This window comes from Erithacus rubecula (genome assembly GCF_903797595.1).
Source record: "Erithacus rubecula genome assembly, chromosome: 1".
In the NCBI taxonomy this organism is placed as follows: Eukaryota; Metazoa; Chordata; class Aves; order Passeriformes; family Muscicapidae; genus Erithacus; species Erithacus rubecula.
This window is the reverse complement of record NC_136658.1, coordinates 23,234,347-23,255,319: the sequence shown is the minus strand read 5'-3', so window position 1 is coordinate 23,255,319 and position 20,973 is coordinate 23,234,347. Positions and strand designations below refer to the sequence as shown.

Genomic DNA, 20,973 nt, shown 5'->3' with positions numbered 1-20,973 from the left:
AAGCTAATCTCTTCATCTGCCACAGATAAACATGCCATTGTGGTCTGGACAGGATAAGATGAACAGATGTTTAAGAGCACATTCAGCCTGGGGAATCATCTCCAGGGTTCAGTCGCTAGCTTCACAGAACACAGGAACTAAGGCATTTCTGGAGAGCTTTGCAGGACACAGGAACTAAGATAATTCAGACACCAGTCCTTTTTCGTACCGTTGCTGAGGGAAGCACTAATGCCAGCAGAAGGGTGGAAGCAGCATGCGTGTGCCATGCTCCCAAATACTCCCAGATATATCCAACCCAGCAAACTGATCCATATCTAATTAAAAAAAAGCATCATGCCATAAAACCTTCAGCCCTGCCACATGGCCTGGTCTGCTGTCAGGAGTCTCTGAGTAGTTATGCTCTGCATGGCTTGAAGGGCTGCTCCCAGAGCAGTACCTGGCCCATACAATCAAAATGCACAAGGTAGCCCCAACTACACAAGTAGAGATCTCCATTCTCCTCCAGTAAGGAGACAAGGAAAGAAGCCCAGAGAAGGATCTTAAAGATCTCTTCAGGCATTGCCCTTTAAACCATCCCAGAGTTATGACACCAGCTTTTTTGATTTACTGTAATGCACAGGACTCCTCTGAGGCATGCACAGCCTCTCCCACACTCAGAGAGGGGTCAGAGAAATTCAGTTTGGTAACTTCAGAGGAACTCTAGGAATTCTTTTGGGGGAAGATTCAGGAACCAGAAATAGCACATACTCAAATGCAGCTGATGCTTCATGCCACAGCAGATCCACACTTATCTACACCACCAGACTCCAAGGGCTTGCACCTACCTCAGGTGTCCCAAGCTGTAGTATCGTGACTCCCCGTCCGTGGAGCGAACCACCTTGATGGTGAACATGGGCTGCAGCTGCCGCAGCTCCAGCAGCACAATGGCCAGGTAGTGGATGAAGAGCAGGGCATCCACCAGAGACACGGCATACTGCACTATCCCTTGGTAGTTGGTGTCCTTCAAGTCCAAGATGCGAACACCGTAGAAGAGCCAGTAGGAAAACACAAAGAGGAATATGAGGACCAGCAGAAAGGCCCGAAACACAAACACCCTTGGTAGGTCTGCCTTCGGTTGGCGGAAGAAAAGAGCCCAGGTCCCAATCAGGAGAATGAGGAGTTTAAACGCCACAGAGATGAACAGTCCCTCACAGACAGTACCACACGGTTCCAGATCATCTCGCCACAGGATCTGGGGTAACAGAATGAAGGCAATGGGGGTAAGGAAGACTAAGAGTCCGAGAACAGCTGCCACTGTTAAGCCCAGGTAACGTTTGCAGTCCAACCCAACACTGTCTTCCAGATCCTTACTGATCCGGGCAATGTCCTCCTGGGAAATACTGTGCTCAGAGGTGCCCGTGATTGCTGTTGTGGTCTCACCCCAGTTGTCATCCTGAAGGAGGAAGAGATAAATAGAAATAACATTGAAACCATCAGGCTATTCCTTCCACATATTCTATTTTTCTTTCCTGGAAAGACTGCTATGACAGCCTTAAGTTCCAGAAAAAATATACAGCAAAAACAACACCTTAAACATAGTGAATAATCAACCCTGACAATTAATAAAGGTTTGGAAACAACAGCAAGTTGTCCAAACCAGTGACTATAAACATTAGGTGCTAAAAGCCCATAACTGCAGAGAAGGTAGCTCAGCTTGCTGTGCCATTCACTGTACCCCCAGAGATTCTTCTTCTGGCACATTTACTGAGTAACATGACATAAGTCTTGGAAACTGTAGTAATCACCAGTTCCCATGTCCAGGGCAAGGACTAGTATTCTTCCAGCCCACAAATTCTGCAGTGCAACTGCACCATAAAAGCACCTGGAAGGAAAATTTTGATTTAAGCGTTTCAAGCCAGTTGTTGTTGTTACACAATCAAAAACATGTTCTTACATTATTTTTCCATCTGTAACAGAAGCAACCACACCTCCAGAAAGTTCCTCCACTTCATTGTCTTTTATTCTCCTCTACAGTGGCACTGCTCTCAGTAGCTGACAATCTAGTAGAAGTTTAGTTAAACCAATACATTGCAAGGTGATCACAGAGGATGTTTTCAGGTATGGGGCTTTTATGTTTAGAGGATCCTAGACTGCCAAGTATCTCAGGTATTACAATCCAGGCCATTGTCAGAAGCCACTTACATAGAGGCTTACCTGAAATACAGTCACCATATAGGCAAGTTTCAGATTACATTATATGTTCTGAAAGTCTCATTTCTTCCCTAGCTAACATTAGACAATGTCTGTATTGGTTCTCCCATGCTACAATGTCTCCAATCACTCCTCCCAGGTGCTAGCACAGCCAAAGAGTTGCACTGACATGTACAGATTTGACTCACAGCTGCTGATGGTGTGACTCATGCACATGGAGGCTCCTGTTGCTTCCCACAAATGTGTGCCAAAGAGCGGCAATGCATGTGGCTCTGCTGCTTGGCATCTGGCAATTTTTTAGCAGCAATGCTCATTCAGAACACCATTTTTGCTTTTCTTCTTGAGAATATCTTCCTGCAGCCTGTGTCACTACTAGGATTTACAACTTCCCCAACTTCTCCAACTGCCCATGCTGAGCAAAACAACTTATTTGAAAGAGACAGGCATAATGTTAAACCTTTATTCACTTCTTTTTAAGAGCTAGAGGAAAGAGTCTTTGGGAAAGGAGTAGACTGAAGCAGCACAACTACTTCGAACAACTCCCAACTCCAGAGATTTAACTTCTAATGCACTCCAAGACATAAATACCTCCCATGCCTAGAGAGTAGGGTTTTAAGACAGACCAACCACAAATAGCCATCATCTTGAAATAATGAGGGTTTTTTTGAGTTATTTCTCACCAAAACAGAGGCCTCAGAAGAGATATCTGCATTGTAGAATGTCCTGAAAGGCAGCATATTCCTACCACATTTTCCTCTTTAACAGCATCTCTGCAATTTAAGCATTTCAACTGTTTTATGTTTATGCATTAAATAGTTCCGCCTAGTTTCCTCCATTTGATGAGCTGCAAAATTGTGCAGAAAAAAGAAGGGACAAGAACAGCAGAGCAACTTAAGGCTACATCCCAGAAGACAACAGGCAACCCTAGTTACAGTTTAGCTGTTACAACTCTTTCCACTTGAAAAAGTGGACTACAGCCTAATGCAAAAAAAAAAAAAAAAAAAAAAAAAACCACCAAAAAAACCAAAAAGCATTTTTATGGAACCACAGACTCAGAGAATGCTTTGGGTTGGAAGGGACTTGAAAGATCATCCAGTTGTAACCTTCCTGCCATGGGCAGGGACACCTTCCACCAGATCAGGCTGCTCAAAGCCCCATCTAACCCAGCCTTGGAACATTTCCAGGGATGGGTCATCCACAACCTCTCTAAGCAATCTGATCCAGTGCCTCGCCACCCTCAAAGCAAGTAATTTCTTCCTAATATCCAAATCTATATCTACCCCTTTTCAGTTTAAAACCATTCCCCCTTGTCCCATCACTGCATGCCCTTGAGAAAAGTCCTGTCTGGCTCTCTTGTAGGCTCCTTTCAGATACTGAAAGGCCATAAAATAAGGTCACCTCAGAGCCTTCTCCAGGCTGAACAACCCCACCTGCCTCAGCCTTTCCTCACAGGAGGAGAAACAGGAAGCTAAATCTCTATTGGTACACAATTGTTGGACCTAACTGAGGACACCCTGCTCCCTAGGAGAAAAAAGTCTGGCTCTCACATCAACTTATTTAGCTTTGGCTTTAATTGAGGAGGCCTGCATGAAAACAAGGATTTAGGAATCCACCAGAACCTTTAGAACTATTTGAAATATTAGCTGGGTCTCACGAAAACAAGCATCTGATTACAAAATACCAAATTACAGGAGCTGAAATGAGCATACTAGTAGCTACATGAATATTGTTACAGGTGCCACCATACAGTTTGGCTGGAAACCACACAATTTTTTTTTTTAATTTTTTTTTTTTTTTTGTAAAGGCAGAAGTGGAGCCCCACAGCCAAGGATTATAAAGCATTTTGCATTCTACGTCTTGCAGCATCAGTCATTCTTTGAAAATGAATACCAACCTTCACATCACCTGTTAGAGCAGAGCACTGGATATGTCCTAGGTACCTTCCAAATGCAGCATTATTCTAGTTTTTATTTAACTCATTGTTATGTGCAAGCTTTCTCTGAGTTCACTCTCCTTCACAGGCTATTTCACACTAGCTCTACATTTCTTGACTCCTTTCCCTATCGGAATCCTGATTCTATGGTACTTTATATGATTACTTGGAGCGAATCCTGATTAAAAACTGAAGTACATATACAGGTGAAAGGGCTGACCTGAATAATGCACAGTGAGATGACAGAAACAGATGTTTCTATTAGGGCTTGGCAGATGACCCTCTAGATAGAGGCAAATTAGTGCCCAAGGAGCTGTCGCATCAGTTCTGGTGCTGTCAGAAATAATATCCTCCAAACAAGTCAGAAGTGATTGAAACTTTGGCTGTATGCACAAATAATGGGCACCCATAAGCCATGATTCCTTAGTAAACAGCATGCAAGCAATTCTTTCTTCCTACTCATGAGCCAGCATGCCACATGCTCTGTCCCACAAGACACACTGCAGGTTTGTTTCCACACCCTCCTTACCTGGCCCTCCTCTGCCCGAGAGGTGTCATTCCCAAGCAGTGGCTCTGCAGGAGGTGTCTGGATAGTGACGGACTTCTCAGACCGACTGCCATCTTTGCTTCGTGGAGATTTGTGTCTGTCCCGGCTCCTTTTTCAAACAGGAGAGGAGGAGAACAATGTTACCGGTGACTCTATGGAGCAGAGCCTGAAATGTGCTGTACCTCTACCTGCAGCAGGTGCTCCAAGCACTAGATCAGTCAAGTTTGTCCATCTTTTGATCACCCAGACTGCGACAAAACAAGATCTGGAGGAGGTAGAAAGGGACCTTGCCCAGACAAGCTGACAACCTGGGGGCTGGAACAGACTACCCTCTCAGTCATAGCAGAGGGGACTGACCACCTCATGTTCTCTTAAAACAGCTTCCCATCAGTGTTGTGCTTAATAGGAAAGCCTTTTCCAAAGCAGTCTCCAAATAGCTGGCAATTCCATTTGGAATTTACAGTTCTCCACCTACAAGAAGTGACTTGCAGAGACATGCCCAGTTAACACAAGGAATTAATCAACAGAGTTTTAGTTCCTGCAAAGCAGAATCTTGTCATCTCTGACCTTAACGCTGTAGGACAATTGGTGAAGTTTACTTCCACTGATTAATAACTCAAACTCCCACAAAGAAAGTAAGAACATCAGTGGTACAGGGCCAGTCTTTATTTCCAGAGCACCCTTGCAAGCCTCACAGCTTCTCATCTGAGAAAATCTCAGGATGAATTAAGCCCTACTAATCTGCTCCCCAATGGTTTTCCTCCCTGTTCCCAAAAGGACAGGAAGGCAGCCTTTGCATTGGAAACTCTCATTGTGCTCAGGGACTGGCTTGACATTACCAAAGCTCAAAGGTTTCATGGGATGATATTTTTCCAGTTTAAGGGCTCTAGGATTTTTATGTCAGTTTTGGAACTGTAAAGACATCCTTCCACACAGAATTCTAATTTTAAATGGGCAATCTGTATTGGCAGTTGGATGTTAAGGAAGGGAAAAAAGGCAAATGAGATGTTTTCCTCAATAACTGGACTGTGAGCAAAGACTTCACGGAAGAATTCTTTTTCCAACCACACACAATAATTACTTCCAAATTGCAAAATTATTTTGGACCAGCTCAGTAATAAGTTGCAAATACTAAGTGGCACATATTTTACATGAAAAACTAAGGATGATATAGGAAAAAAATAAAAAAGAAAATGTTTCCAAATAATCAGAAATTTCAGAGCAGAGGGGTTTTCAGGCTGTTGAACTACCACAAGCAGAGGATTTGCTATTCAAGTTCAGGAAAGCCTGACTTCTAATCCAATCAATGCTGATAAAGGACTTGCTGCAGACTCAAGTACCACTCAAATTCTACTTAAAAAAAATCCTCAATACACCATTAACAGAGTAGCCTGGAGGAGGGTGGGGAGAGGCAGGAAACCCTACTATTACAGAATAAAGAAATGGCATCAGAAGACAATTAGCAATTATCAGTTTAGGAAGTCTAACATATCTTCTCCCCAGATATCATACTCATCCCCTGCCCTTTAAGGGGTGAGTTAGGTGATCTTTTCTTTCTGCTGGCACTATCCCAATCTTTTTGGCCACATGACCCCAGCATGTAAACAACAGGTTGAATATCACTGAATTAACAGCTTCAAGTCTCCTCACTGTGTTCCCCATGAGGACCTCCACATGTATCTCCTCCAGAGACATGGGGCCACTAGCTTACAGTTTTTTCATACAACATGTCCTAACTTAGAGGAGAAAGTAACTAAAACCAAACATTTCCTTACCCTTGTCTGTGAGCTTTTTTGGAGTGACCTGAGTAGTGGGAGTATCCCGAATATGTTGATTCTGTATCCATTGCAGCAGATATCAGGTCTGCATCAAAGGGGCACAGATTTTATTTAGAAGATGAGTTCCTGGTGCTCCTGAGGTGGAGTCCGTGGTAAAAGTGCTTTCCTGGGTACTCTTTGCCTTCCAGTCATCGGTGAGATCTGGTCCTCAGAGACTGAGTGAGCTTCACTTAAAAGGAATCTGATCAGAGGGGAGGGGAGGGAGGTGGCTTGGCTTCTCACAATCGACCTAAGAAACAAGAAACAAGCATGGAAGTCCACTCTAAGCAAAGCAAGATGTCATTCCTCCTGCAGGAATTCCCTCACTCTGGCCCTATATCACACTCATCAAGCCTGTCCTGGTTAACACCTCTCTTTCTAATCCAGTAAAATATATGCATTTGAAGAGCTTTAAATGAACTGAAAGCATCTATTTGCAGAGTTTAGCCCATTCATCCAAAAATTTGGAAGAGACAGTCAAGGTCACCAGGTAGAGATAGTGACTTAAAGAGTGTACAGCAGCCTTAGATAGCAAAATTCACCCACAGGAAAAGACCAGGCTTGGCTTCAACACCCCATCTCTTCCCCTGTGTGAGACACAGCCCAAATGACCCCAGATTCAGAACAGAAGTATTATAGCCTATTTACAGGGAGGAGAGGGTGAGGACAACTTTCCTAGGAGAAATGCTGGAGAGAAACCCGCTTTGTTTTCACAACTGCAAGGTGTGCCCATTATACAGGCACATTAGTTACTATACAATCAATGGCACTATGAACACCTCCCTCTCTTTGTAACCTTTGCCTCCAGAAGCTAGTTCGGGCCTCAAATAATTCAATTTTATTAAAAATCATCTCTATATATACACACACACTAACATTGGGGAGCGTAAATTAGAGATCACTTTTAGCTTATATTGGCCAACACTTCTTACAATGCACTTCCATTTGGAACAGAAGCAGAAGTCACATCTGTAAAAGGCAGAAAAGGCTCATGTTTTTTGGAACAGGGCAACATTAGAACAATTCCCAACAGTAACATGTCAAAACCCTTGACCCCCATGGAAAGGAAGGGTAGACATCATCCCATTTCCCAAATCCACATCCTGAATTAGGTGAGAAGAGAAATAAAAAGGAGGGGAGTTAAGGAGTTAATCACTGGTTTGGGGAAACATGCAAATAGGCAAGAGGAAAGGACTGCAGCTGTGGACAGAGGTACCTTCTGTGGTACAGAAGGACCAGCACTCCTGTGGCACACAAGAGCACTCTCACATGCCTTCTGGCCAGGCAACTGCTGCCTCCAGCAAAGACAGGACTTAAGCGATGCTGCGCTTTCAGAGTGAGCAAAGAATCACTTTAAAATTAAACTAGATCCCACCATAATTTTCTGCTCACAGCAGTTTTCAAAGCTGTTAGCAATAAAACAGGCAACCAATGCTTTCAGCCCTCTCCTTCCCCAGAGATAGAGGGACAACAACAGAAATCCTGCCTTAGCCAACTCTTCTTGCCAGCAATAAGATTCCTCCACTAACACCTCTGCAAAAGCTCATAGCAGAGCAGAGAACTCTACCGCATGCAAGCTGCGCTGAAGAAGGAAGCCTCTTCCCCACAGGGTTCCTTGGCTTGGTGGTGCAATCTGCAACAAAGCAAAGTAGCACCCCCACTGCATCCAGAGCTGCAAGTATTTGCACAACACTTGGGCTTTCCAGGGCTCTTGGAAAGCAGAACAGCATGGGGACCTTTGGTGTACAGGATTCCCAAGCTCTAAGGGCATACTGTGCCTCGAGAAAACCTTAAGGCATCAGGGTACATAAAAAGGACAAACAAGGATGGGACCATAAGGCCCAGTTTTGGGAGGAAAGGAATGAGGATGGATTTAAACACAATAAAACAAAGCCAAGGCACAGCACAGTTTGGAAAATGGCATAATTACTGTAACAAGAAAAATAATCCCCCAGCCTAAGATGTGATGTAAAGACTCATTAACTCCCAAGATTTGCACACAGCCTGAACCTTAGGCTCCAGCAGTAGGCTGTGACTCGTTAAAGCTGATTTTTACCTCTACTGTACCGCTAGGCAACCACAGAAAAATCCTCTCTCTGTGTTTGTCTTCCTCTGATAAATGGGGGTGAGGTCAAAACTCTGCTACATTCAAAAAGGAGATGGCTACACAGGACTTGGCAGCCATCAGGCACCATGGACCAGAAACACCCTCAAATGAACAAAAGATGACAATTATTGCAGTCTTAAACCACTGTTTGTGACGTCACTGGAGTGCCTTTGAGAACAACCATTACCTTCACAGGTACATACCACTACATTACAGGAATAAGAAGAACAAGGAGAGCTGCTGGCATATATCAGTAAGGGTTACATATTTTTCCAAGCCCTCTAGGAAAGTATAAACTCTCACCCTTTTCCTCTAAGCACATAAAAGAATTTTCCCCCAAATCCCAGTCACAAGAATCAACTGAGATGGGAACAGGAAATAAAGCTCCTCTTTTGACCCCTCTCATCCCATAAGCACAGGATCATACTTCTCTGCAGGCCTCTGGAAACATTTCTGCAGGCAGAGGCTGCCATGGAAATGCACAGGCTGCCTGAGCAGGACCCATGAACAAACAGTGCGCAATTGATGGTGGGTGAAGCAAGGCAGTGCTGGGCACCAGGCAGAAAAGACCACCACAGGAACATCAGGGCAGGCTGGATCACACCAACTTTCCTTTTTTGTGTAACCAAGAGCAATGGTTTTGACACAGCTCTGTGAAAAGTCAACAAGGTGGCCCACAAAAACCATCGGGTCTCCTGGATCAAAAGCAGTAATCCTAGAAGTATTTTCCAACCTAAATGACTACCATGAACTCAGGGACTCCGCACTTCCTCCTTGCCCTGACTGCAGTATACACCAGTGGCTAAACAGATCTTCCTGTTGAGGCAGTCACAGGGCTGTCAGGAACAAGATTTATCCACCCAACCACAGCTGGAAAAAGCAGAAGACCACTGGCTTTGCCAGTGCCCAATCGAGACAGATCGTCAAGAAGGGTTCCTAGATTTGTCCAACAGAAGGTAGCCTGGACTGTTGGAGAGACACCACTCCCAGAGGAGGGAGGAGCACAGTCCAGACACACACTCATGCCAAGCCAGTTACCCACCTCCTGATGTATTTCATAGCAGGAAGGCAGGACAGCCTTACATCAGAAAAGCTTCTTCTGTGGAAGAGGTAAGGAAGGGACCAAAAGACAATTAACATGCTAAACTACATCTCTGGGTTGGAGCTCTTTCAATGGTTAACTCTGGACTAGCCACCACCCCAGGAGCAGGCACAAGGAAACCTAGAGAAGACAAGCTGTACATGTGTCCTTCCCATATCCAAACTAAACACAATCTTTAAAACACACCTCCACTACTAAAACACTACTAATGATGTTTCCTATCTCTCTGGGCAAGAACCACCTTTTGGCTTAAAGCAGCAGCCCCATCATTTGGGGCCTCATCCCTTCACAAGAAAGTGCGAATTCAGAGTCCAATGAAGCCAATCAAAATGGCTTTACAAAAGATCCTTACATCTCGAAAGACTCCACTGAAGGCATGGTCTGTTTGCAGAGCTTCTGGCTGTGCATGAAACAAAGCTCTGTTGGCCTGAGGGTACAGTTGCGCTGTATTTCAGCATTGACAAGAAAGCTGGTGTAAGTAGCTTCCACCTCCGCACCACGGTTCACCACTCTCGGTTCTGTCAACACAATTCTCAGCATGCAAACAGTTCTGCTGGAAAACAAAACAAAAAATCTCTTTTCTCCCCCCTGCCATGCTTTTGTCTTGGATCCTTTCCGTGACCTAGTTCACAGCACAGCTCAAAACATCAAAACCAACATCAGGGTGAACAGCAGTACAAGTGAAGAGCAGGAGGGGAGACGGGAATGTCTCCTCTGCTCCACCACAATTGTATAAACTGTACACCCAGAACTTTGCCCCCAGTAGGGTCAGCACTCTCACTTTGCCTTTCCCTTACTGATGACAGAAAGAAACCAAGTACTATACAGAAAACAATCATAAGGGCACCCTAAAGTAAATTTTGGGACCCTGTACTGGCAAGGGGGACTGCCACACCCTGCATCACAGTGAAGAAATGTAGTTACCCCTGAAAACCTCAGAGATCACTGTAATTACAGTTTCTACAGCTACACAACTCATTGTAACTCCCTCCTTTCATATGCTCATAAATCTCAAAAAGAGTTCTTTTGAATTGCTATTTTCCACACTGGAAGTCCAATCCTATTTCCAATGAAGTTTGCTTTGTGATCACCTTCAAGGGAGCACAGTTTGGCTCCCAGCCCAAGAAAAAATTAAAAGAATAAGTTACATCTTTAAATCAAAGAGGGCAAACGCAAACAACAGCTCTCTTTTACATCTCATGCTTTCCCAATGGATTTTCCCCTATGAAGTTGAGGCAAATAACTCCAGAGCAGTTTATCTTTGAAATCTTTGCACAGTTTCAATCTTGCTCTGTTTAAAAGTTGCAATCAATTAGAGCTGGTTTACCAGTCAGTTCATGAAGTTATATCTATTTGGAAGTACCATCTGGAGTGCAATCAGCCACAAGTGTCCATGAGGATGTGCGCACAATTCAGTTCCAAAAGCTGTCAATTTCACTTGTTAAACAGCACCAGCTGTCTATGGGGTAATGGATGTCCACGAGCTATTGCACTGAAAAATCTTTTTTCCTTTCATTAAGTGAAATGAAGGGCTTTGCAAATAAAGCACACAACCTCAAGTGCTGAGTATTCAAAAGTAAAACCAATTAAGGCAGCTAAGCAGTGAGGAAGCTTTTCAACTCTGGCATTGGCTTGGCTGCATAGTACTGCTGCAGGACATTCCCATTATTCACTTCAGGAAAATGAGAAGTTGCGTAACTCGCTATGTTCAACTGCAGCCATAGTAAGACCTATGAGCAATGCCACAGGAACCTCTTGCTTTTGAATTTCCTGAGCAGGCCCCAATCCAACAAGTTGATCTGTAAGCACGCAAGTTCATCCATGCTAATCTATTTGCAGAGCCAAGATTTCCAGTTTTAATGGGCAATGAGCTTTGGGAAACAAGGTTTTTCTAAAATATTTGTGTTTATTTTTGCATGTCATGAAATAAGGTAAATTCTGGCCTTCCGTATATATGTAACTAAACTAGGCTTTTACTCTATGGTGGTGGCTCTTGATCTGCATGCCCTCTCATTAAAAAAAAAAACAACCCTGTTTAGTAGTCAGTAAATTCAAGCCCTTAACAATAGGTTCTCTTTTCTTTTGGTTCACAGAACCTCCTTAGAAAGATTTCACAGATCCCCTGGAATTTCCAGCCCCAAAGCTGAAAACCATTAGTCCACGACATAGATATTTCAGAAGGAAAAGCCACTTGGTTTGTTGAAGCAATCCACTGTTTAATCAGAACATGCAACAACACAGCAACTGACCCTAGGCAAAACCACCATGCAAGGGAACAGTGTTTCCAAGCAGTAACCCCCATCCTCTTGCCACCCTGTTACACAGCTGGAAGCTCTCTACATGGGGCCCATCTGAGAAGCACTTCAATGTGACTCCAAGAGCCACATCTGTGCTGTCCAAGTTTCTGAAGCACAATGAGCACTCAAAACTATCACACAAATTACACCTCAGTGCCATCCTGGTGAAAGCTTGTACTTCCTCACTCATAGGTCTGTTCTGTGCTGCCAGACCTTCCTGAGCTCCTCTTAACCCCAGAGCTATGCAACACGTACAAAGTATTGTGGCCTCAACCTCAGGACACCAGAGCACCTGGAACTGTGCACAGGAATACAGTTTTCCACACTGACATTTAAAACTGTACTGAAACAAATGTAAAAAAAAAATCTCATAAGATACTGCTGACTCTGTCTATCCCAGCAGGCAGCATCCATACCACATTTTCAATATTTACTTTTAGCCACAGCACTAAGATATTGAGATAGCATTAAAAGGTATGGACTGCAAAAGGTTTCACTACTGAAAGAGCAGCCCCCTCCTTTAAGACACTGCATATCTGCCAGCATTTTCTACTTAAAGTTAGAACAAAAAAAGTCTACAGAATCTGAACAAATACCCAGTACACAGCACAGTGGACTCATCAGTATGGAGTCTCTCTCTATCTCTCTTGTGCTCAAATATGTATAAGTCCAATGCTGTTCTGTCCTTGCAAGGAGAGAGGTCAAAGGTGTTGACCCCTGAGGAAATAACCACTGATTTTTAATTTGACCCAAGTCAGAAAATTCTGACATACAGGCTAATGAGAAATTTAAAGTATTGAGATAGTTTTTACACAAGTTCATTTTCTTCTTCTGAGCATCAGACATGGAGAAACATGTGCTTACTGTTTCCCACCAGCAGAACTGGATATCACAGTTCTCCACTCAGGTCTGCCTCTCAGGCCCCCCCACAGCAACACAAGCCCTGTAGCAGCAAAGCTGCATTTCTGATATCATTCTTTGCTTTGGCTGCAAGAGGTGGGGGTGTAAGGAAGGCAGGCTACAACAACACAGCATGCAGTTCTGCAAGGACAACTGCAGTCATTTGCTAGTGTTTTCCTAGTATTGTATCCCAGTCTCACAATGACAGTAAGCCCTCTCCAGGTGCATGTATCCATAAGACTACAGCCACCAGGAACAAATGTCACTACTAACCAAAAGGCCAGAAGCAACCACTGGGAGCTGCTAGTCAGTGGCTGTGAGCAGTTTGATATTTGCCTGGCTGGTTCCAGTACAGTCTCAGATTATTCCAAAATTTCAGCTATAGGAAATATTTTTAAAGGAGACTTTTTACAATACTCCATTCACAATTATTTTTCAAAATTAACAACTGTAGTGATCAGAGAGCCAACATTTGGCCTCGTAGCTCATTGCCCAGCTAAACAGCCAAACCCCAGGGGAAAAAGAGACAAAACGAAGCTTTTCAAAGCACTGTTGAAGCTCTCTTCTTCACAACTCTCTTCCTTGAAGTCAGGCTGAGCTCACAAGCAATGATATCACAAAACATACTTCATAACATCCTAATTAGCACTTCCAGCCAGCATGACTCCATTTCTTAACTCTTTGTAGCTGCACGGATCTTATGGGCAGTTTATTACTGACAAACCTGGGGTGAAAAAAATCCCACTGCTCCAGTCTGCCTCTCCAGATCGAAAACCCTGCCATCAAGTCACTTATGCTTTCACGGACTGCAATTCAATGAGTTCAACTCTTGGCATAAGAGAGTTAGTTCACCACCTTGACAACCTTCTGAATAAAAAAACAAATCCCCGCCGCGTTATTTCGCAGCAGCTCTCCTTCCCGTGACTTCTACTCCTCTTCCCGTGCTGCCCAGCGGGATGACCGCAGACACAGAGCAGTTTGTTTCAAACGGCGTGGGCACGCAAGGCACCATCACCACAACATTCACACCAGCGCGGAGCCTCTCGCACGAAAAGCGCACGGGTTCCTTGCAGGGCGAGGAACGGCAGCCAGAGCCCTGCACGCCGAGCTGGGTAGCGCCCACGGCCCTCGCCGGCACCGAAAGGCTTATTCCGGGATGCCGAGATCGCGGATCCGCCGCCCCAGCAGCCTCACGGCGGACAGGCAGAGCCCCGGCCGGCAGGAGGGAGGCCGCCGCCCGCCTTCCATCTCCGCCCAGGCACGGGAACCAGCGCGCAGCCCGGAAAGCTGCAGGCAGGGCAGCGGGACGCAGCAGGCTGGCCCCGCAGCGGGTACCACGGGGGCTCCCAGCCACAAAGCCCGGCCGGGCACGAACCCCGCGGCCAGGCGCAGGAGCCGGCGGCTGCCACATTACCGCCCCAGCACCAGGGTCCCAGGGGCGGGAGGGCGTGGTGGGGGCAGCGGCATCGCCCCCCCATCCCGCACAGACAGACAGGCAGACGGACGGACTCACCTCCCTCCCACGGCCCTCCCATGCCGCTGCCGGCACCGACCCGACTCTCCGCCGTCGCGCCGCTCCCGGCCACCTTCCCGGCGGCGGCGCCGTCGCCGCTGCCGCCGCCGCTCCTTTCCGCTTCCTGTGCCCGGCACGGCACCGCCCCGCACCCACTCACTCACTCACTCACTCCCTCCCTCCCCTCCTCCCCCGCCGGAGCTACCCAGGCTTCGCTGCCCAGGGAGCGGCCGCCCTCACCCTCATTGAGGTTCCGGCCCTACATTTCTCCGGAGGCGCACTTTGTTGTAGGCGTACTCTGTAGCAACCGCATCTGGTGGAGCTCTGCGGCGGGACCCGCTACTCAGCCCCCGAGGCCTGATTTGACGCTTGAACCTCTCGCTGTGGTTCAGCCTCCTCTGCACCTCGGGGCGTTCACACGCTCCTTCACATCTGCCTCTGCTTTCCCCATCGCCCCCCTCATTGCTCCCGGTGCCCACCGCCAGCGCCCCGCAGCTCTTCCAAGGCTCTGCAGCTCTCCTCGACCTAGCCATGTGCCTCGCCTGTCCTATGCCGTCACCGTCTCCTCCAGGAGAAAGATCAATCCTTTGGAGCTATCTCATCCCAGACTATGGTATCCGTGGGTTTACCTCCAAGGTTAAGTGTATTGCGAGGCACTCTAATGCCTCGCTTTTGCTATGGCTTGGTCTGTTCCTCCACCCAAAGCCTGCAGCTGCAGGGCCCTTTGCCCCTGGTGACAAAGAGGACTGTCATGAGGAGGGACCTCCTGCTGCCCAGGGAGAAAGACCTGGTTTGCCTGAAGCTTCCCTTGGGAACCGAATTCCTGGCACCACTTGCTCTGGGCAGGAGAGTCCTTGTGTTAGCACAAGTCACTTTTTCTACATGTAACTGTTACTATTTCATGTCACCTTTAGGTTGTTTTACATTCTAAAAATATCTTAAGTTTTCAGGACATACAATGAGCTAGCAACTGGGAATGTATGAAGAAAATCTAGACCTCCTAGATTCCAGTCCTGCACTTTGAACTGCTCAGAAATGCAGAAGAAACTGAAGTTATTCCTATTAGATAGTGTATATTTTGCATTATTGTGGCTTCTGTAGATGGCATCTTTTATTTTTTCCCCTCCACTTTTCCTTCACTCCCTTTTTCCAGAATAATGCCACAGTTTTATTTGTGGTTCTTGTCCCCTACTCAACACCCATAGCCCACAGATTGACTTCACAATGAAACAGTCAACTAGGAATAACAAGAAACCTTTCCATATCATTCTGATTTGGTAGTTATATTACCTCCTATTTTGCATGGCATACATGCTTACTCAACCCTGTGACTGACTGGAAGAGTCTGCTATCAACTGATAGGCTCCATTTTGTGTTATGCATCAATAGGTGTCTGAAGCTACCCAAGGCCTGAGTACTCTGCTGCATTTCAGGGACTGTCTCCACTCTGAAAAGTGTCTGACACTGCTGAAAGCCTGCCTCAGTCTCACTGCCTGCTAAGTGCTCTCCACCATGGGCAAAATGTGACAAAAGACGACAGGCTTGAGCTTATGCAGGACACACAGGAGAGCGACTTGGTACATGGAGGAAGGTTTTACCTGTGCCGTGTGGGGGAGATACTGCCCAGCCTGAAAGGCTATGGAAACTCGGAAAATCAACAAGGGAAAAAGGCCTTTACCAAAGGTCTTTAATTAGACTTTGAAAGCAACAAAGAAACTCTGCTAATTTATTTATTTTCCTACCATGTTGTTCCAGCAGCTGCTCAAGAAGATTTAAAGGATTTCTCAGGACTCATTTCATGGTTTAGAGCAGTAGGACTTGTTGCAGTACCCCACGGAAATGAGATTGCTAAAAGATCTAAGCTGGGGATGTATACCACAGCACCCATGCCCTGCCCAGACCTGGTGTAGATACTTGTTAGATTCAGCAGTGAAACCCCTCACACCTAACTAGGTCAAGGTCTTACACAGAAGACTGACAAAGGAGGAATACACTGAAGATGGGCTTCGGGGCAGATTCTGAGATACTGCTACATGTTTATCTCTCATCATCTGTTTAAATCTCTAACACATGAGGAAATGTTTTGTTTGAGTCAAGCTACTTGCATAGTAGGGTCACAGTTCAGAAATTTGTGAAGTGCTCTGCTCCTGTACATTACTGAATATGTAAAATTAGAGTTTATTAGGGTATTTTTAAGATACCTGAATGGATCTCATAGATTCACAGGAGAATTGTTTAAGCTGGAATGGACCTCTGAAGGTCCAGTCTCCCCATTCAGAGCAGGATCAACTAAAGTAGGTTGCTTGGGGCTGTGCCAGGCAGGGTTTTGAACAACTATAAAGACAAAGAATCAACAAGCTCCTTGACCAACCTGTTCCAGTGTTTAACACATGCAGAGTAAAAATAGTGTTTTTCTCACATTTAAATGTAATTTCGTATATTTATCTCAGTTTGCACCTGTTCCCTCTTTTCCCTTCACTAGGTCCCACTGAGAAGAGTCTGGCTCCACCTTCTTTACTCCCTTCCAAATGATATTTATACATATTGACACATGTTTACACACATCAACTCTACTCTGAAACATCTCAAAGCTAAAAAATCCCAGCTCCTGGTATGTCAATGCACCAATTCTTGAATCATGCTAGTGGACTCCAGTATGTCCATGTCAAACAAAGTTGGTCTCTGGTCTAGAATGTGCTTGGAATGCAAGACACTTCCACTATTCTGTTCTCCTCTGCTTTGATCTTTTCCTGTTCCTGGTGGAACAGTGGCCAAGAGATATTTTAGGAAGGATTTGTAAGTAGCCAAGTATATGGTCTAGCACTGCTTTTATGGCATGATCTCAGATGCACACATAGATAGGTGAGGAGCTAGGGCACTCACATGAAGCCAGGACCCAACTGTTTCATGAAGTGGCACAAGAAAGGGATATGATTTCAGATTCTGCATCCCTTTCTGCAGCAGACTTTGAGGTCATTTTATGAGATTATAGATAACTTTTATTTGCTCCAAATTTATCTCTCTTCTATGGAAAAAAAACCCCAACAATCTTTATCATGTGAACATCAATGCTGCAACCTCAAATTCACTGGAAGCAGCAGAGAAAGGCTGGTAGATGCCCTACACTTATTTCAGGAAGTAAGTTAATAATTCTTTCTGCTTAAGCCACCAAAACTTGAGCCTTTTTCAGATTTTACAAAAAGCAGCTTCTGTCTTTCCTTAACTCTGTTGATTTGTTTTCTTCAACAGCAATATGATTAGCATTCTCAGTTCATACAGCTCATTGAGGGGGTTGTTTCTATCCTTAGCTTTGAAGAAACAAACAGGAAAATCTTAGGAGTGCAAGCAGGAACATTCTCTTCCTGCCTGAAACATAAGGATCCAGATAGTTCCTGTCTTCATCCCATTTTCTGAAGGGTCTACATGTCTTCCCACCAATGCAGCACCATCTGACCAGGGCCAGGATGGGTGGATGGTATAGTCCAACATGAAATACACACACCTCGAGGAAATTCAAAATGATACAGAGATCTTTGTACTAGAGAAGATACTCATATGTAATTCTACTAATCCATCTACTGCATTCCTCAGGCTTGGACTTTTCACTGTGAAAAGCATGAGTCGGACAGAAAACCAGTGAAAAATGAGGCACTTTCTGAAATATGGACATTATCCTTTGTTATGGCAAATTCATTAGGGCTTTGAATCATTCTGTCTTATGCTTTGATTTGCTTATCACAGTACATGAGCAACACTGCTATTCACTGAAATCATCTGAATAAAGGTTTACATTTTCTCTTCCAGGATTTTGTATTGTAAAGTGGTGGGAGTTTTCACACAACTTGACATGCATGTTACACTTTTAAGTCATCTGTCAGCTCAAAAGTTTGCTTTTCTTTTTCCTCCAGAACCTTGGCTTCACTTATTTTTAAATGAATCCATCTCCTTATCTTTATATTTTTCTATTGATCACTTTTGTGTGTCAGATTCTGCTTTGTTTGGAGATACACACATACAATATTTTGTTAAAACATTTGAGGTTGAGATTTCCTCCATCACCTTGGAAACCTTCTTCTTCCTTCCTCAAAATCAAGGCTCCACCCTCCCCAACACACAGTGACATATGCAGATAATTTTTGTCTATGACAAAATTCAGTGACAAAATCACATATCTACAATGTCCATAAAACCTGATTCATTTCTGAGGTTGGTATTGTTTTTACTACTTCCTGAGCAGAAGGGAAAGATCATTCTCAAGTTACAGGCCACTAAAGACAAAATTTGTGTGCATAATGCCTTGAGAATCAGAGGCAGTGCTTTGTAAAGAAACACAAGCATGAGCTGAACCAGCATAAGTATAAATGTTACTCAGAATTACAGCCTGTTTTTATATATCTGCAGCTAGAACCTCCAGCATGGGGTGCAAAATTTTTTCCTGAATGTCACTTCATAGGTCCTATCTGATGAAACTGCTTGCACAGCCAATCTGAGCTGTGGATGATCATGCTGCTGACCTCGCTCCAGCAGCTTACATCAAAAGTTTAAGTAAAGGTGCAATGACAGAAATGTACAAGGTGTCACTTTTCAGCTCTTCTGCTGCAAAACAATCTTGTTTGGAAGAGAGAGAGAGGCCAGAGGGTCATGACTACAAAAGAACTCCTTCCTTCCCTTTTGGTGTGGTTGCTATTTAGAAAGGGAAAATGCATAGCACTGTGCAGCTGAAGAAACTGAATGACACATTTATTTTGTATAGCAACTTGTGTAAAAGCTGCTGAGCCCTTTATGGAATTAATTATCTGAAGTACATTATCTCTGCCCAAATAAAGGGAAATGGTGGTGGGTAGCAACACTAGAAAAACTTCACTTGGCTGAGATTCCGCAAAACCCAATTCAGGATTTAGTTGAAATCCCACTTTCATTTCAAAGCAGACAGAAGTAGAGCTTTTCTTTGGGTTCAGCAGATTTAAAGAATACTAAAGAATATAGTTTAAAAAAAAAAGCAAGCAAAAAACCCACAAGAAAGTCCCCACATTCTAGAAGCATTTCCTAAGTATATTTACAGAGAAGAAAATAAGATAGATTTCATCTGTACAGTTAAAAAGGATGAGAGAGGAAAAGAACCTGATTTATTTACTTGCCCCTGAGTTAGAGGGCTAGAATTCTGTTACATACCATGACCGTTCCTCTGTGTTACAGGTATCTCTCAGCTCCCTGTATACCTTAAGGGGTAAGGAATATTAACAGTCAGCCCTCCTCTCCATTATAACTCTAGTCAATCCTATCTGCATGGGGGGCACAGGACAGAGGCTGAAACAAAGGAAAGCATGAGGCCTCAAAATAGCATAGCTGGCCGTGGGGGCAGACACACTACTTCAGTCTGTTCTGGGGGACCCAGCCACAGGACAAATCCTTTGTTTATGTGCAGCTGTTGGCCATAAACCCATAGATGTGTGTGAAGCTGAGGAACAAGACTGCACACACTGGAATACCTGGGAAAGCTTTTAACGAAGCACAATAAACGTGCAGGAAAAAGAGGAGGTGGAAAAACAGAGCTTTGAGTCTGCAGACTGAAATTGTGAGTCAAGCTGCCAAAGAAAAAAGCGTAATTGGTGTTTTAATTCTGGCTGGAGAAGCACTGTGAGCTGCTGCAGCTGATTAACAGTGCCACCAGCTGGCCTGCTGGAAGAGGGCCAGTTTGAGAGACTGGGGAAAACAAGGTACATCCACTCACCACCTCTCACCCCTCCAAGTCATCACAGTAGGACTCTGATCCTGCAGGCACTTTGCCAGATGCAAAGGGGAGGTGTTCCTGGGAACAGCTGCAAGAAAGGTCTTACCCACAGAGGTGCTGTGCAGCACTGACTGCCCCCAGCTGCAGTAGGGTCAAAGGAGGTTACAAATCCCATGGGATTGTCTGCTACAGCCAGAAGTGAATGACAAAGTATCCAACTTAGGAGTGCTTCTTGAGTGAACACCCCAGTCAGTATGATGAGCCATGGCAGGCCTGGAATTATTAAATGACCCGATGCCCACAGGGGCAGTGTAAATGCAGCCAGTGAGATGTATGTTGGCAATGAGATATTTAGGGACATACTGCCCACCACTTGTGGGGTGATTTTCTATTGGAAGATGAATTTTGAATTCAGTTTGGCACCTCACAATATCCCTGGTCACAGCAGTTATTAGGAGAGCTACTATTGCCTGGTTATACAAAAACACCCTAAAAACATGTTGCCTAAAAATAGTGTCAACAGTGTGAAAAACAGGAAAGTTCTCTTACAGTACAGCAAAGCCAACATCAAAAACTCTGCCCTAAAAAAAGTGAATCAAAGGGTCATGGAACCTTTCACACAGTTTTTTAGACAGCAATAAGGAGCTGGTTTTGCCCTACAGCTGCAACAAAAAGCTGTGTAATAAAATAAAGAGTTGTGGGAGAAGGAAACGTATAATTTATAGTCAGTCTCAAATTTTGGCAGCCTTGCACACCTTTGCCAAGGATACTGGTCAGCATTTTGTTACACTATAACACATGATTAGGTAGCTAAATTTTATATTTGAACAAATGTA

General features: G+C 44.7%; 1 protein-coding gene across 3 annotated transcripts in view; it reads right to left on the bottom strand.

Moving 5' to 3' along the window:
• Positions 1–14,530, bottom strand: part of VANGL1 (VANGL planar cell polarity protein 1) — a 53,552-nt gene extending 39,022 nt beyond the window's left edge. The window contains exons 1-5 of one of the 3 annotated variants that reach the window (XM_079305624.1): positions 14,407–14,502; positions 10,049–10,249; positions 6,446–6,737; positions 4,653–4,779; positions 825–1,432 (exon numbers count right to left, since the gene is read on the bottom strand). In XM_079305624.1, the coding sequence (XP_079161750.1) occupies positions 825–1,432; positions 4,653–4,779; positions 6,446–6,516 (806 nt within the window). In that variant the 5' untranslated portion in view covers positions 6,517–6,737; positions 10,049–10,249; positions 14,407–14,502. Of the gene's footprint in view, positions 1–824; positions 1,433–4,652; positions 4,780–6,445; positions 6,738–10,048; positions 10,250–14,406 lie in introns of all 3 variants that reach the window. The other 2 variants (XM_079305625.1, XM_079305623.1) reach the window with 2 other exon arrangements.
• Between the last annotated feature and the right edge of the window lie 6,443 nt (positions 14,531–20,973).